The sequence below is a fragment of the Cupressus sempervirens genome, chromosome 8 (genome assembly GCF_028749045.1).
Source record: "Cupressus sempervirens isolate cs-2001-9-10 chromosome 8, ASM2874904v1, whole genome shotgun sequence".
NCBI classification, from domain to species: Eukaryota; Viridiplantae; Streptophyta; class Pinopsida; order Cupressales; family Cupressaceae; genus Cupressus; species Cupressus sempervirens.
This window is the reverse complement of record NC_143125.1, coordinates 61,943,326-61,957,412: the sequence shown is the minus strand read 5'-3', so window position 1 is coordinate 61,957,412 and position 14,087 is coordinate 61,943,326. Positions and strand designations below refer to the sequence as shown.

Sequence of the window (14,087 nt, the reverse complement as noted above, 5' to 3'; positions counted from 1 at the left end):
CTGTAAGGAGAGGTTCTGATATATATGTAATTCTTGACAAATAGTGATTAAAGATAAATAAGAATTATTAATGAAACTTTTCAAACTAGTATAACTCAGAAACACAACAAAGTTGTCATAGGTTTTATCTTCAAGCACAACATGCTAGTTTTAGAGGAACTTAGATGGCCCTAAATTGATATGAGCTGAAATTTTCAATACTTTGACGGCTCTCATAGAAATTGTAGCCATATCAGAAACATAAGAGGTATCTTCTATTATATCTAATGTTCTAGTCTAGTGACATTGCTTCAACTTGGGGTTTTTGATTATTTCAACATGATTGGTCCTAGGTGCATCATGTAGCACCCCTACATCTCCTTGTATCCATGAAATGTTTGAACTTCATGTCATTGATGCATAGGCTTTCACTTGCATCTTTTTTTGCTTTTGATTCTTTAGACTTGGATTGTAAATCTTGTTGGACTAAACATAAGGCATGTCTTATTTGGAGGTACATTGTGAACTAGAGAAGGGAACAACAAACTGCCCAAAGAGGAAGTTGGAATAGATCAAAATTAACATATTTGCCATTACCTTGTTGCATTTCATGGATAGAGAAACCCTATCATAGGCATAAGAAACAACATAAAGGAAAATTTTATGTTTTTTCTGTGAGGGTTTAAACTGCATTTTTGTCATCAGCCATAGGTGATGCTTGGGCGTTGTCAAGATGGTTAGGAGAATCCTAGGATGGTGCAATAGGGGGATGTTTGTTGCATTGTATTGCAGGTCAAAATTGGAGCTTGCTTGTGTAGATTTGAGCTCATCATTGAGTTTAGAGGGTATAAGAAAGTTACCGTTGTTTTTCTTTTTTGTCCAAATTTGACATTTGAGGCCAGATTTTTACCCCACTTCTGGTTGCTTTACCCACAGACAAAGGAATGTCCTCCATCATTCAATCGCTTCCAATCTCTTCTTCTTGGCCGAACATGTCTTCTTCACCACCTTGCTGAACACACTGCTTGCTGCTGCGCTTCGTTATGCACTCTGCTTCTTTCAGATTGTGGCAGCTTCCTAAGCCCAGTGACAAATCTCTGTCCCATTTCCACTCCTGAAAAAAGATATGAATTCCCACCATGATTTCCTTTCTCTATATCTCTTGCGGAAAAGGACGCATTGGGATAAAACTAGTCTCATTCAACCAAAATGAGGGTTTGAAGTTGGGAGAAGGTTGTTATATCTAAAAGGTTGTTACAAATTTGGAGCATTTGGAGTCAAATCCAACCTTGCCATTGTGCTTAGAAGGGCCAAGATTCTTAAGACTGACAATCAATTCGTCAAAATCAGACACTTTTGCGTGCTCTCTGAAAAGAATTTGCCCGGTGAGTCATATGGATGCCAAATTGTGAAGTCATGATAAGTGCTGTTGCAGGACAGTACAGTTGCAAAAAAAAAAGAGCTCTGGTAAAGCTAGAGTCCCTGCCTATTGTTTAAGAAAAGCATACTTAGATGATGCATTTTACTATAGGTTTGATAGTTGTCTGAAGACTGTATAATTGTTAGTATTGTTTAAGAAATCATATGGCAAACTGCACTTTGCATATCAATAGAAAGTTATCTAGTTGCTCATAGTAGAATACACAAACACTGTAAATTTGTTTTACCAGGAAGGTAAAAGAGCCGTTTTCAGCTTTACATACATTCATGGTTATGATTTGATCAGTGTCAAAAATTATGTCAAATGAGAGAGAAATAAAAGAGCCTGTTTCAGCTTTAATACTATTGGCTGGAAAGAAAGCTTTTACAGTTGAGTAGACAAAGAAAACTGAATGAAACCGATAAACCTAGAAAACTGAATGAAACCGATAAACCTAAAGTTAAGTCCTCCACCCTGACTGAAATACTTTCCCCAACAAACATTTCTTTGATTTATCTCTTTAACTTTCTTTTTTAATCTTAATAATGTGTAAGATATCTTCAATGTATCTCTTAACTTTCTTTTCAATCTTAAATAATGTGTAAGATCATATGGTCATTTTCTAATGTTTTAGTTTTCTGAGAACATAAATTCCTTTTTAGACATGGGAAATAATTAATTTGGCTTTCAAGCAGCAAAATCCTTTGAAACCTGGGGTAACAGATTAAGAATCAGCTAATGTTTGACATTATGGAGGGTGTTTAAAGGTTGATTTATGATTATAACAAGAATTAAGGCAAAATTTGAAATGAGACAGGCTTCTTTACACCTTATTTCTTTAATGCAATCTGAACTGATTAGGTCCATATTAATAAATTCAATGCAGATTTATCAAATATGATTTAATGCAATCTGAATTCATTAGGTACATAATAATAAATTCAATTAGAGGTTTTTCAGATATCATCATCAATGCAGTTTTCGTATTCGAATGGAGTATTAATGTCATTGTGGAAATTAAAATGACATCTTGTATTTCTATGCATTTAGACGTGTTCCCTAAGTATGTAGATTAGATAAAGTCTGGATGCATAACAGATGTAAAATCTGAAATGATTCCTTTCAGAAACTAAAACATTCACCGTAAATATACAAACAGTAAATTTGTTTTATCAGGAAGGTAAAAGAGCCTGTTTCAACTTCAGATTTTTACAATCTTTCATGGTTATAATTACATCAGTGTTGAAACTATTTTGAAATGGGAGATTTTAACCTGCTTTTGCACATCTGTGACACATCAATTCTCTGTCAAATTCGTGTTGAGAAGAAGGGAGCTGCATTGCCACACATATGACAGAATTCATACAATTGTCATTTCTTTGGCCTAAGACTGACCTTTGATCTTCCATGAAATTTGTCATTCTGTGATCAGTTTGGCACTTTCTGATTGTCTGTCTTCTCCAATCAATATCAGCCATTCTGCTACCATTTTTTTGGGTGCAGGGGTATGAAAAATGTACAAGATTCTAGAAATAAATCTTATTCAAACAAGATATTCAGCAGAGAGTGGAGAGAAGATATGTACTGTAAAGACAAGGCGTGGCGAGGCTGTCTGTGAATGACATTGTCGCTCAGCGAAATCTCTTGCAGTCTGAATAAAAAAGGAAAACAAAGGTTAGCCTTTGAAATAAATTCAGGAGAGCTTCGTGTGTAGAATACCTTTCACTGAGAGCTGTTTCAAAATGATGCATCTCAGATCCTGATGGAGTTCTGTCTAGTGTATGGACAGTGCCTGGTGGTGTTGAAGCTGAGGATAGCGGTTTTGAGGTTGTAGTTGCAACAGCAAAAATAATTTAGAATAATAAGCCTATTCAATCTTTTTAACCATGGAAAATGTTTCAATCAATTTGCAACGTTCAACAGGTTGGTGAAATCAGCAAGCATATTAGGATTTACATACTAGTTGTTCTAGGTCTGTAAAATACACTCAGGGTTTTGAACCAGAGTAACAAAGAAAATTAATTATACCTACCCGAGGGTGGGTTCTGATTCTTGGAAGGCAAACAGGGAGTCCTGCGCTTATGACATTAGCAGCCATTTGTGATATTTCTACTGCAACTGCTATGATTATGACCACTACAGCAGTGGTGAGGGAAAAAAGACTCAGTGCTCAACCCATCGCGCTAAAGGCATAAGGTAGCGTCAGAATAGTTGGTTCGACTATTACAGTCATCAAATCGAACCCAGCGTGCCACCATATCCCTAATTCATTTTTCTAATGAACAAATTTCTTGCAAAAATAGTGTCAGATATAAGTTTAACCGAACAATGCAAAATATATATGTACCTTAGGACTGCAAAACAACTTCAGAACCTTCTGTGCCTTAAATTGCAAGTTTGCAACTAGCTCAATCAATAGTCAGAGAAAAAGTGTAGACAATCAGAAAACAGTGCTAAAGATGATATGTGGAAATGTTTTTTCTCGCTTATCTGGGCTTTTGCATTTATTTTAAGCTCTTGCAGGTATGCTAACTGCTATATAAATCTTTCTTCCCTGATATATCTTTGTGATTTACATTGGAGATGAGAAAAGAGCTCTGGAAATTTGGAGTTTTCTGGAGCAAATGAAAGTAGGAACTTCTAGATTAATAAAGTTCTAATTTTTTGAATTGAAAAATTAAACCCCTGGTAAAATTAAAAATAATCAATCAAAAAATAAAAATGTATATATTTGTACCTAAACTTTAGAACCTCAACAATTTATATTGTAAGACTAATTAGATGTAGGCAACTGAAAACATTAGTTCCCTGCCTATATATAGGTAGGGACTAATAATAAAAAATCTCCTTTTTTAACATTAATTTCTTATATAATTTTCATCTATTAGAAGAGAAATTCATTTTTTTTTTAATATTAGCAGGTAATGTGCAATACCCACAGTTAGACCTGTTGAAGGGTGTTGCGCTTCTCTTGTGGTGCTACATGGCAACATCCTTTCACCTATTGTAGTCTAGCCAAGTCTCATTAGTTAGTACAAAAGATTCCATCGGCTGGAGAATATTTCATGGTGAATACTCCTCAATGTTTCTAGTGCTGATGGTAATAGGAATGTTTTGTTCAGCTTAAGTGTAATTTTTATTTTATTAATATTGAAAAAGCATTACATATTGATTCATTACAATAATCATCATAGTGTCTTTATCTTTTAAAAAAAGTCCCATCTGGCTCACCAACCATATAATGCATACATTATAAACAACATTCAACAGTCAGCTTGGGTCTTATCATCAAATGCAACAGAAATCCGATCCAATGGCCTATCTTTGCGCATTCTTCCTGCTACTATAACCGATTAACAGCCAATCCAAAAAACAAACAGCAGCCCTTATCGTTGTTGTGTCGCTTCACCCATTTCGATTTCTCATTTAACAGTCCTGTCTTCAATAGTTCCTAGAGCCAACATAGCCTGTAGAAAATGATCATACTTCTGCACAAAAAGCCACCTTTCCATCTTCACAATCCATTGCAGCCAATGATATGTAAGCATACAGACTCTTTACTTCGTCGTAAGAACCTCCCAACATTTCTGTGCATACTCACATTGGACTAACAAATGATCAACATCCTCACTGGATTTACCACACAAAAGACACATATAGTTGGGCCAATAAATCCATATTTTATCCTTCTTTCCCTGGTTAAGATCTTCCTTGTTAGGTTTTAGCCTAGAAATAACTGATAAACAGCAATAAAGAAAACATAAAAGATACAACATGCACCAGAAGTTACCCTGGGAAAATCCTTCTAAAATTGAAGGGAAAAACCCAGCCACACAACAAAATATCTCTTTTATTCATAATAAAAATGTTCAAGTTTACAATGCCTTCCGCTTGATGCAATATATATAACATAAAGTTCACTTGATGCGATATATATAACATAAAGAGAGGCTCCTCACATTCCAACTGAAGATCTCTTCAATTTCCAAAACATAACTCTTTATTTTCAATACAACTCTTTGTATTTCCATGTCTTAACGCATGTTGTATGACATATGTCTTTATATTTATATTACAATTTATCATGAATGTCCTTTTCGGCTGAAGGTGACTATAATGGTATTAACACCCGGAGATAAAGATCTCTATGACAGCTACACTCTCCAATATTCCCCTGGATGGCCAACCAAGCAAAGGTTCCCGCTTTCTGCAAACAATCCTTATCCCAGCATAACTTAAAGGGCCAATCCTCTCTATACTCCTCGTTGGCAGATTCTCACAAGTGTTGTCGAACTGTTCTTGTTTTGGGAATTGTGGGGTTTCATTCTTGCTCCAATGTAAAATCTTTGGGTACTTTAAAAAAAAAATTGCTTGGTCTTTTTGTACTTTGTAGTGGTGTTTTGAATCTTGCTTATCAAAGGCCACGACCCCAACCATTTCATAAAGAATGCTCTATCTTCCAATAAAGTCACAGATTCTAGCCATTGTTGATTATTAATCAATAACGAGGAAGCCCTAATCACAGGCATCTTGCTTACCTCATTAGAAACTTCAGCAATCGAAAGATTCTGTTACTGGCAACAAAACTTGTGTTTAATCTGCTTGAAACTGAATTCCCTATTCATCTGGAACATCTCCCATTGTCTGGGTGGGCAAGTTCCACCCTTCTCTCAGCCCCCTTCATTCTGTCTTTCGCCCTAAAACCTTAGGTTATCATGGAAATGGTTATCTCGAAAGGACGTCAAGGGTAGCCGTGCATTCTTTTTAAAACTTTTTTGGTGTCACCTTGTAATGTCCCCATTTTAGCAGTTGACCAAGTGTGTGTGCGTTAGCCTTGTTCTACATGGTCCCGAGGGCTAACGAAGGGTTTAATGGGATCCTGGAGTGTTTTGACCTAGTCATTTCTAGTTTGGGCCAAAACGAAGTTGATTTACTCAGTTTCAGGCATACTTGCTATTTTTAGTAAGTCGGCAGGACACATTGCAGGTCAATTTTGGTGATTGGATTTGATACTCCTTGGTGAGAGCTTTCCGATGAGCTATCACTCACATTATTCGGAGTCCGACTGCTAATACATTTTAATGCTTGAAGTTTTATTAAAGTAACGTCTAATTTAATTGTAAAATATTAAAGTGTTACTTTAATATTTATTTTATGGGGATGTGTACCCAAGGGAGACATAAGGGGTATTTTAATATATGTTTTATATACTACACATCTTTTATCCCACATTGCCCATATGAGTTGAGCGGACCCTTGGAAATAGAATAAAAGGAAGCATTTGTGGCTTCATTAGCCAGGTTGAATATGAGAAGAAATTGGTGTGTGAGTTGCAGCTCCGTTCTTGGCATTTGAGGACGTCTATCCTCTCTTGTAACATTCTAGACGTCATTCTCTTGGGGTTTGGCCTTTGAAATTCTTTGTTATTGGCTTCATTATCAGGCAATTTAGTTGCATTTCCAGCTACAGGCAGATTTGGTATTTTGCTCATATCTTCTTCACTACTTTTCCGACGCTTATGCTGCTTTGAGGGAATGATATTATGAAGGTAGTGGGCTGATTGAGGGACAAAGCACTATAGCAGCAAGTTCGAAAGCATGGGCTGGAGTATTATGTCAATACTGCTGAAGGAATTAGTGAGTCGATAAATCTGCCATGTATTTGGTTTTATGAATTCTGAAAATAACATTTTATTAGCAGCAGTTCATTTCCACTTTGCATATTATTGTAGTTTCTCTCTTGTTTATGTTGTATGATACCAATTCCATGCACAAAACACAACAAACAAATAAACTTTTGATTTCCGGAGTTATAAGGGGTTTAAAACATTAAACGGAGAAATAAGAGGTTGAATGCAAACTGTTTGACAAAATTCCCTTTCAGCAAGTTGGTTTAGTTTTTTGGGACATCCAGGGGTGCCCATTACACACCTAGTAAAAGGCCACTGACCATTCCAGGATTGTGCATCAGTCTTTCTTCCTTGCCCGCCATTTCCTTTCAAGGCATCAACATCCCTTCCTCGTGATCTAAAGAAAGGTTTCCCCCTGAAATTGTCATTCTTGCTCACAGGAAACCCATGGACGCCATTCAAAACTATCTGTTGTGAGGGTTGTTGCCATTGCTGCTCCGCTCCCATTTCCTTATCTTGAGAATTGATGTCGCCTAAGTATATTTTATTATTAATGAGCAACAAAAGAATATTTCAATTGAGCGATGAATTAGTTATTCAACCCTCCATTTCTGTCTCCAATACAATTTTATTTTGGCACTTGATTTTCAAATGCTTTTAACTTTGTGGCCCAGATAGACTGCCTTTTGAGCAATATTTTTGGATTTGGGCCAAAATTTTATGCTCTTTGCAGTGACGCAGATGGATTTTTATTTTGATGTTTGAATTTTCTAGAAGTTGCAGATTTTCACAAGTGTTGTTGAAATGTTCTGGTTTTGGGAGTTGTGGGGTTTCATTCTTGCTCCTTTATAACATTTTTGGTCACTTTTATTAAAAATTGCTCGATCTTTTGTACTTTGTAATGGCGTGATCGGATTCGGCAAATTTAGCATTTGCATGTACCAAGAACAAGATGACTTAACTGTTTTTGGCAAGTGGCATTTGTAATTGCATTGAGCATAAAATGCTAGATCATATATTAATGGGGGGTTCTTTGATTGAGTGAATTTGGGGATGGAGGGGAGAGGTGGAGAATCTTCTTCTGATTATGGTTTTATTCCTCTTTATTTGTGTTTGTTGATTCTTGTTTCATCATGGAGCAATTTCCAATTCCACTTCTAGTTCTTTAATGTATTCTGGAATCTCTCCTGGCATTCTTGCTTCTTTCTTATCTATTGTGTTTTGACAGCTCAGCAAGCAGCAAGTTTAAAACTGTTGCTTAAAATTTTCAAAGGGCTCTCCCGATCATGATGGTCATGTAATTATGTGAATCAGAGCTGTCATCCGAATGGTGAATGAGGTGAAGTTTGAACATTTCAAGAAGACAGACTTTTCAAAGTGAAGTGCAAAATTTTGAAACTGATTGACTGTTTGGAATAAATTTCCAACATGTTTATTTCTTTAGTAAAACTAATAAACCTCATAAGATAGTCAAATACATAAAATAAATGAAAACAATCCTATTTTGCAGAGACCCAATGCCAAAGTTACCTAGTTATTTCTGATCATGTTCCTTGCCTCTACTTTTGTTTTTGGTACATGTGAGAATCTGTCTGGCCTGTAAAACACATGGGATGTCGGGGACATGCCCTAGGATCACACTGAAAATTTCCAAGGTTGCTTGCAGTACTTTATTGTTAGTTTTGCAATCATATGTTTTTGATCTGAGGACTTGTCTCAGACTCTTCCGTTTCTTTCCAATTACTTGGCTTTTAGTATTTCCAGAACTATGATTTAAATGATTAAAATTGCACTTCTGTACCTTATATCAACTAAAGTTCTTACATGATAATAAATTTTTAAATTTTTATAACTTCAATCCCGTAGGATTTTGAGATCATTCTGCACTGCAAATAACAGAACCACTAATCATCTAATAAGATTGGCAAATTAGTTATTTTATAGGGCAAAATTTTTTACACTAATGTTACCTTAGCATAAATTTTGCAATTTCATGTAGTTGGATGTGTTTAATTCTTTTTTATTTATTTATTCCTTGATCCCATTTAATTGGCTTTGTATTCAGCTCCAGAGAAAATGTATTAATTGCTTCATGGGATGGTACTGTATATGCTATGAATATCAAATCTCGCAACATTAACTGGTCATTCTCATCTGGCTCCTCGCTTTCATATCACCAAACATTTTCTTATGAAAATGACAATGCTACTGTGCTTATTGGCGGAGAGCCTGAACTGGGCTACTCGGATGTGAAAGAGGATCAATTCTTATTTTGTGGAAAAGACTGGAACTTGATTGCCTATGATAAGCATTCTGGGACAAAGGTACGTAAAAAAAACTGAAAATGCTTTTCAAAAAATATATGTTAAAACATGCTTTAATTTTGACTGGTTTTCTGCCCTTTTTCATGTAGATTCTTCCAAAGACACCAGCAGAACTCGTTAATAGTACACCTCAAATGTTGTCAGATGGATCTCTTATTCAAGGCTCTAAAACCATGACAACTTTTCTTCTTGATGCCAAGACTGGAAAAGTTATCCATGGATACAATTCAGGAGGTCCAGCAGCCACAGATGAGATGAAAATGTTCTTCCGTGATCAATCTGTGGCTTCAAATAAAGAGAGTGACAACATTAGTGAACCTGGTCCTGTGGATTTAGTAGATATTGATCCTCTCCTCATCACACGGATAGATTATCATCTGTCATCATATGCAATTACAGGAAGGCCACAATGGAATGTGAGCATTGCTGAAATTAGTGCTGTTAGCATTGGTTTTTCTAGGCCAATGTCAGAATTGATTGGCAGTTCACCAGTTGCTTTGACACATCAAATAAAGATCAAAGTTTATCAACCACTTCATTTTCAGAATGAACTTGAATTCCACCAAGATTATATGTTGGAAATGGACTACGATAAGAAGGGTATTCTCCAGCTACCTCCTGTTGAGAACATGTCTATTGAATTTGTCAGTGAAGAGAACCAAAAGGGTCTTTCATTGAATCAAGCAAACAGAAGCTGTGAAATTGAAATGAACTGTTTGGCAGAAATTAAAAATCCTGTAAAAGAATCTGCACCAGGAGCCTTTGATGTTAATGTGTATGCTAAAACACTTGATTCAGGATTCACTCGAGTTGCTATATATTCTAGCCTATGTACTGTAGTTGTAATTCTCCTTGCAAGATTAACAATTACTTTGTTTCCTGGAGCATGGAAATGCACCAAAAATTATTTTAGATTGACGAAGGTCAGTGAGAATCAAGTTGGAAGCAGCAAGAAGAAAAAAGGACGTAAATTAAATACCAATAAAAATGGAGCACCAAATGACAGCAGCATTGATAATAAACATCACAAACTAAAAAATACAGATTTGCTGAGTAGTGATCTGACACTTTCACAAGATAATGGCTGTGAAACTTTGAAAACATTGAAGCATGGAAAAGAAGATCCTCACTCTGTCAGTTGGCGATTGATTGGCCGAATGCGAGTCTCCAATAAGGTTATTGGTAAGGGAAGTAATGGTACAGTAATACTTGAAGGTTGTTTTGATGGGAGAGATGTTGCTGTCAAACGTCTTTTAAGATCACATCACGAAGCAGCATGGAAAGAGATTCAAAATCTTATTGCATCTGATCAACATCATAACATTGTTCGATGGTATGGAATAGAATTAGACACAGATTTTGTCTATGTTGCTTTGGAGCGTTGTATCTGCAGCCTGAGTGATTTGGTTATATTTCTATCAGAAAATGCACCAAATAAGATGCATGTTGACAATGAAATTGCTGATGCCCTAGAGATTCAGAAGATTCAGCAGATATCCAAGATGTGCGCAAAAATGAAAATAAAACTGTGGTCTGACAATGGACGTCCTTCTCAACAACTTTTGAAATTGATGAGGTCAGCTGAAATATCTTTAATTTTCTTTTTATTTGTAATATTTATATGGTTTGGCCTTGCTTGGTATCCAAGAAAATTTCTCTGACCAGCTTATTGCTACCTGACTCGATGGCTTGTTTTCTCACCTAATTGGTTCTTAAAGTTAAAGTTTGTTAATGGGATTACATTTCCTCTTTCATAGCCTGCTTGTTCTGTTGCATAATTGCAGCTAATCCTTGCATTTGTTAGGCTTATCATGTTCAATGTATTTGTTTATGAGGAATTATCTTTTATTAACATCAGGATTCAAGAAAAACACAGCATTGTTGTCTCGTCTTTGAAATGCAGGGATATTGTATCAGGGCTTTCACATCTGCATGACTTGGGAATTATACACCGAGATCTCAAGCCTCAAAATGTATTGATAAGCATTGGGAATGGCCTTTGTGCAAAACTGTCTGACATGGGAATAAGCAAGCAGCTTGTTGGTGATGCATCTTCTTTGGACCATCGTGCCACTGGTAAGGATTTTGTTGATATATTGATCAAAAGTAAAATTACAGTATCTTTGATGCAACTGAAAATGATATTTTCTTGTAAAACCATACTGAAGTTTTAGAAGTTTATATTAGTTGGATTCATTATTCAGTATGCATTATTTTCTCACTTCTGCATTGCCTAATTTTTGTAAATGCCAAGATCTCTATTACATAAGAGTAGTAAAACGTACATGAATATTGATATAGCATAGGGTTCCATTTCTCATCACAAACATAAACATCTGATTGTACCTCACAGAAGCATTATCTAGAACATTTTTTAGAGATATTCACATCTTTTCCATCTTACAATTCATTCTGTATCATTTCTTTTTTAGAACTCATCTATGTGATTTCGACCAATCATTTTTGTATTGACTTGTCAGAACTGAATGAGTTAGTCTTTAGATGTAACACGGAATATGCATATATACAATGGTTATGTGGATATTTTGATTCTCTGGCAGGCGTAGGTAGTTCAGGATGGAGAGCGCCAGAACAACTTCGTAATGGTCGGCAGACTCGTGCAATTGATTTATTCAGTCTAGGTTGTCTTCTTTTCTTCTGCATCACTGGAGGTAGACATCCTTTTGGTACAGACTATGTGAGGGATGGGAACATTCTGAATGGTCAGTTTGATCTTTTCCCCATTGAGGATATGCCTGAAGCTGTTGACCTTATAACTCATCTATTGCATAGTGATGCTGATCAAAGGTGAGATACCTGGTAAAGATTTAGGAGTAGATGATTTTGGATTGTTTGACAGAAGAATAGAGGTGCTACTGAGCAAGACTGGATCGTTGTAATCAAACCTCAAATTGTTTAGTGTATAACATAAGTTTTTATTTTTTACAGGCCCAAAGCATTGGAAGTTGTGCAGCATCCTTTCTTTTGGAGTTCTGAAGAACGCCTTTCATTTCTTCGAGAAGCCAGTGATAGGGTAGAGCTAGAGGATCGGGAGAAACAATCTGATCTTTTGCAGGCATTAGAAAGTATTGCATCTTTAGCAATTGGTGGGACATGGGATGGTAAACTAGAGAGTCATTTCCTTACGAACATTGGTCGTTATCGTCGTTATAAGTTTGACAGTGTTCGGGATTTGCTTCGTGTCATTAGGAACAAGTTAAACCATTACAGGGAGCTTCCAAAGGATATACAGGTTAGTTAAGCTCATTTTTCTTTTTGTTAGAGAAGAAATAGATGTCTTTTAGACCAATTTCTCAAGGATTAATTATTTGATGTTAAATGGATGAATCTAGGAGCTACTTGGTACCATTCCAGAGGGGTTTGACAAATATTTTAGCAATAGATTTCCAAGATTACTTCTTGAAGTTTACAAGGTTTTCTACCAGTACTGTGGGGAAGAGGAACCTTTCAAGAGGTGCTTCAGAGGTACAACTTAAAAATTTGCAGGATGCTTTTCTGTTAGCATTATTTGGGCTGATTTTTTTTATAACAAAGGCTCAGATGAATTTTTGAAAAGCTTGAAATTACAGCATCAACAAGTGAATTCATTGCCATAAACTTGAAACTCTATTATATTATTCAATCTACACATCCGTGTTTCCTTTTCGAGCTCTTTCTCGATATCAGCATTGAAAGGAAAGCCCTAGAATTCTAAATTCTTATTTTGAAAATCTAACAGCTGTACAGTACGCGCATCTTGCTCTACTATTTATGTACAAAAAAAAGACCCCTTTTAACTATTTTGGCTTGCCATTGCCAGCTACTGCAGTGTGGCATGTAATTATGATGCCTCCAATAGCAGAATTGTAACATGAAAAAATATATTTACTAATTAGTGAGTAATATTACAGTTTATGGAGCTGGGGATACAGAAGGACATTTGACGGCGTAAAATCCCTACATTGATATCAAATTTTCCTTATTTATACACTGTCTTAATGTAAGTCACATGTAATGCAATTAAATGTACTCTTGGACAAATGTCGGCTTCGTTGCTTATGCAGGATGTAAGGCTAAACTTGGGTGCCTCAAGTAAACTGATGAATATTGGTTAGATACTTATATTCACATCAAGCTAATTCAGTTTACCAGTGGCGGCAAGTGTACATTATGCATATGGCCTGCCGCATAAACAGCCCCATGGACTGGTTGAATGATGCTTAAATAAATATTATATTGGAGCAGAAGTCTAAACCCAACACAAGTGCCAAGATGACTGCTTATGCAGGATAAAGGTTAAATGTGGGTCACTCAAGGAAATTGATTAATATGACTTACAATTTTTTAATCAAGTTGAGCTAAATTCAGCTTGCTAATGACTGCAAGAGAACATTATGCATACAGCCTGCCGCCCTAAGGGTTTAAGGCTGCTTGATTGATGCCTAGATAAATATCATACTGGAATGGAAGGCTTAAACTAGTAACTCCTTGCTTGTAACCAAGTTTGAAAATATATTGCTTTTGGGAATAAGCTATATAGTGTTATTTCTGAGAAGATGTGAAATCCACAGCTTTAATCAAAATTTTAGTGCATTATTCTTCTATTTTTAAAATTTTAGTGCATTATCCTTCTATTTTTCTATAGCATAGATTTAATATAAACTTGGATCTGTAGGCTTATTTGGATTATTCAATTTGGTCTGTCTGTTTGGGTATATATGCTAACCAGATTATC

The 14,087-nt window shown here is 35.8% G+C and overlaps 1 protein-coding gene across 1 annotated transcript in view; it reads left to right on the top strand.

Annotated features, from left to right (window-relative positions):
* The window catches only part of LOC149541607 (serine/threonine-protein kinase/endoribonuclease IRE1b-like), a 56,085-nt gene extending 42,202 nt beyond the window's left edge, over positions 1 to 13,883 (top strand). The window contains exons 2-7 of the mRNA XM_089796790.1: positions 9,094 to 9,352; positions 9,442 to 10,928; positions 11,256 to 11,428; positions 11,914 to 12,160; positions 12,302 to 12,605; positions 12,706 to 13,883. Coding sequence (XP_089652916.1) covers positions 9,094 to 9,352; positions 9,442 to 10,928; positions 11,256 to 11,428; positions 11,914 to 12,160; positions 12,302 to 12,605; positions 12,706 to 12,849 — 2,614 coding nt within the window. The 3' untranslated portion in view covers positions 12,850 to 13,883. The remainder of the gene's footprint in view (positions 1 to 9,093; positions 9,353 to 9,441; positions 10,929 to 11,255; positions 11,429 to 11,913; positions 12,161 to 12,301; positions 12,606 to 12,705) is intronic.
* Positions 13,884 to 14,087: the final 204 nt, after the last annotated feature.